Source organism: Cryptotermes secundus, unplaced genomic scaffold, assembly GCF_002891405.2.
Source record: "Cryptotermes secundus unplaced genomic scaffold, Csec_1.0 scaffold2235, whole genome shotgun sequence".
In the NCBI taxonomy this organism is placed as follows: domain Eukaryota; kingdom Metazoa; phylum Arthropoda; class Insecta; order Blattodea; family Kalotermitidae; genus Cryptotermes; species Cryptotermes secundus.
In genome coordinates this window covers 19,680-22,179 of record NW_019743688.1, presented here as the reverse complement: position 1 = coordinate 22,179, position 2,500 = coordinate 19,680, and the positions used below count along the sequence as shown (strand labels likewise).

General features: G+C 35.8%; 1 protein-coding gene across 2 annotated transcripts in view; it reads left to right on the top strand.

Moving 5' to 3' along the window:
• The first annotated feature begins 500 nt into the window (after positions 1–500).
• The window catches only part of LOC111874315 (poly [ADP-ribose] polymerase tankyrase), a 15,910-nt gene continuing 13,910 nt past the window's right edge, over positions 501–2,500 (top strand). For both annotated transcript variants that reach the window (XR_002844531.2, XM_023869708.2), the window contains exons 1-2: positions 501–797; positions 1,353–1,585. Coding sequence is in view for 1 of the 2 variants with exons in the window: in XM_023869708.2 (XP_023725476.1) it covers positions 779–797; positions 1,353–1,585 (252 nt within the window). In the remaining variant the exon portion in view is untranslated. The remainder of the gene's footprint in view (positions 798–1,352; positions 1,586–2,500) is intronic.

The window sequence follows — 2,500 nt, the reverse complement described above, 5'->3', positions numbered from 1 at the left end:
TCAAAGAATATTGCTGTACATAATATAATTAAATTGATGGTGCATTATAAAGTGCTCGTAAATAGAAATGTATTGCTGTATGCCATGCTCATTACTTTTGAGTTTCACTGTATATAAGTATCTCATGGCACCATTAGGTGTTAACAGATTGGCTTGGTTGATGTCAAATGCATGTTTCAAGGTGAACTTATGAGAAATGCAGTAGTGTGGCACTGAAATACTGCAGACATGGCAGTGTGTGCAGTAATGATGTAGAAGATGAGTAAAATTATGGGAGATGTGTGAAGTGTAAAACTGCATGCCACTGAGTGAATAGGATGATGATGCAACTGCTGTGCGGAAAGCTAAAGAAATTGTGTTTACCTGATATACAGTAGTAACCCATTTCCAAGTAATACAAGGTGTGGCAATAAAGAACCCGGATTACTTTTATGACTCATTTCCGGCCACGTCATTGACGAAGAGGAGGGTAGGGCATTGACCCTTGGACTTCNTATACAGAAGTGTTGATATTTGAAGATAGGTGTTGTTCATTCTGTTTTGCAAGTATAACTTGATGCTTTTTTGATGTCAACAGCATGGCGCAGACTCCAGTAAGAAGAACCGTGATGGTGCAACACCTCTAGACTTAGTGCGTGATGGGGATCAGTATGTAGCAGACTTGTTGTGTGGCAGTGCTGCCTTGTTAGATGCTGCAAAGAAGGGAAATCTTGCTCGTGTTCAGGGGCTTGTGACATCTGAGAATATCAACTGTCATGATGCTCAAGGGCGCAATTCCATGCCCCTGCACCTATCTGGTTGGTTTTCTCATATATGGATTTTTTCTTTATGATTGATATAGTATTTATATATTATTCTCTATCCTAATACTGTGATACACTGTAATTGTAAACAATATGTAAGAAGAATGGAAAATAACAATATTGAAATAGACTACAGTGTCTAAGCCTATGGAGAGGAGAAATTCAAGAAGACAGCAAAAGAGATTCATGAAATTGTAACAGCCCAGATGTTCTAATGCTTAATGGAATAATAACTTGCTGAACTCATGATAAAAATATTTGTTTTAACAGTGTTTGTTTTTGCCTTTTTTTGTGTAGGAATTCCATTACTAGTGAGCAGTTCCTTATTAATTCCTTGAACCTTATACATAATCTTTGTTTTTGTGGACCAGTGACTGAGATAGTTCTTTCAAATGAAACGACTGGATTAGGTTCCTCCTTGCCAGACTCATTTTCTGAAATATCGCACTTTTAGAAAAGTCAAAAGAAATCAAAATGAATTGTGATATACCATCAGAAAGATTCAAAAAATCACATTGCATTATATACATGTTTTGTTTTTATTTATAGCGGGTTACAACAACCTTGAAGTAGCAGAGTTTCTCCTAGACCATGGTGCTGATGTGAATGCTCAGGACAAAGGTGGCCTAATTCCACTTCATAATGCATCTTCATATGGTCATCTGGATATAGCTGCATTGCTAATCAAGTTCAACACGGTGGTAAATGCCACTGATAAATGGGGCTTTACACCATTGCACGAAGCCGCACAAAAGGGACGGACTCAGCTGTGTGCATTATTGGTAAATTATATGTAGAATATGATTTGAATTACTCTTTGTAGATATGTTACACAGTGGTTTGTATTAGATCCTCCATCTACATGAAAATAGTGATTTTGCATCTCTTAATGTAGGAGAACCTAGTACAATTGAAAGGGTCATACATTTTCTATCATAATGAAAATGCAGTAAATTCTTATATAAAATTTCAGTACGTGGAAAAAATCTGGGGCTGATAGTGCTGCACTTTATCATTTTAAATGGCACTACAGAAGGTTAATGAATTGTTACTACATTAGCTGAGCTCTGTTTTAATACTTTTAACTAAAAACTCCAAAATATGATTATATGTATACTTTTTTATTTATTCCTTTCAGTTGGTGATAAATTGTTTACAAATATATGTGGTGAACCCACAGTGAAGCTAGTTTTTTTCATAATATATACTTATTAATTAATTACAGAAGTAATATTCAAAAACATTCTTTGTGAAGATAAGATAATTATTGCTATGTGCAAGCCTCACCAGAAAAGCATTCAGCAAACCTAAACTCCTTCTTGAGAAGTTAGTAATTGTTTAGCTGGTCAAGAAATTCTCCACCTTCTGTCACACCCAGAGTTTCATTACCTTGTTCATAAGATCATGCTCCGGGTCCTTACCTAGAACTACACTACTCCAGTCCACATCTTCATACCTTGTTCCTTTAAGATCCTTTTTAATATTATTCTACCGTCTTCACTTGACAATTGAACTGTAATATCATACATTTTGCCCTTTGGGGCCTTCGCTACAGAATATATTTTCACAGACTCACTTTATTCAAAGAAATGATACAAACTCCGTCCCAAGTGCAAACAATATATATTATATGTCTTTGGTCTTGTTCTCTTCCACACTACATGTTTCGGCCTCTATCGACCATCATCAGGTGTATA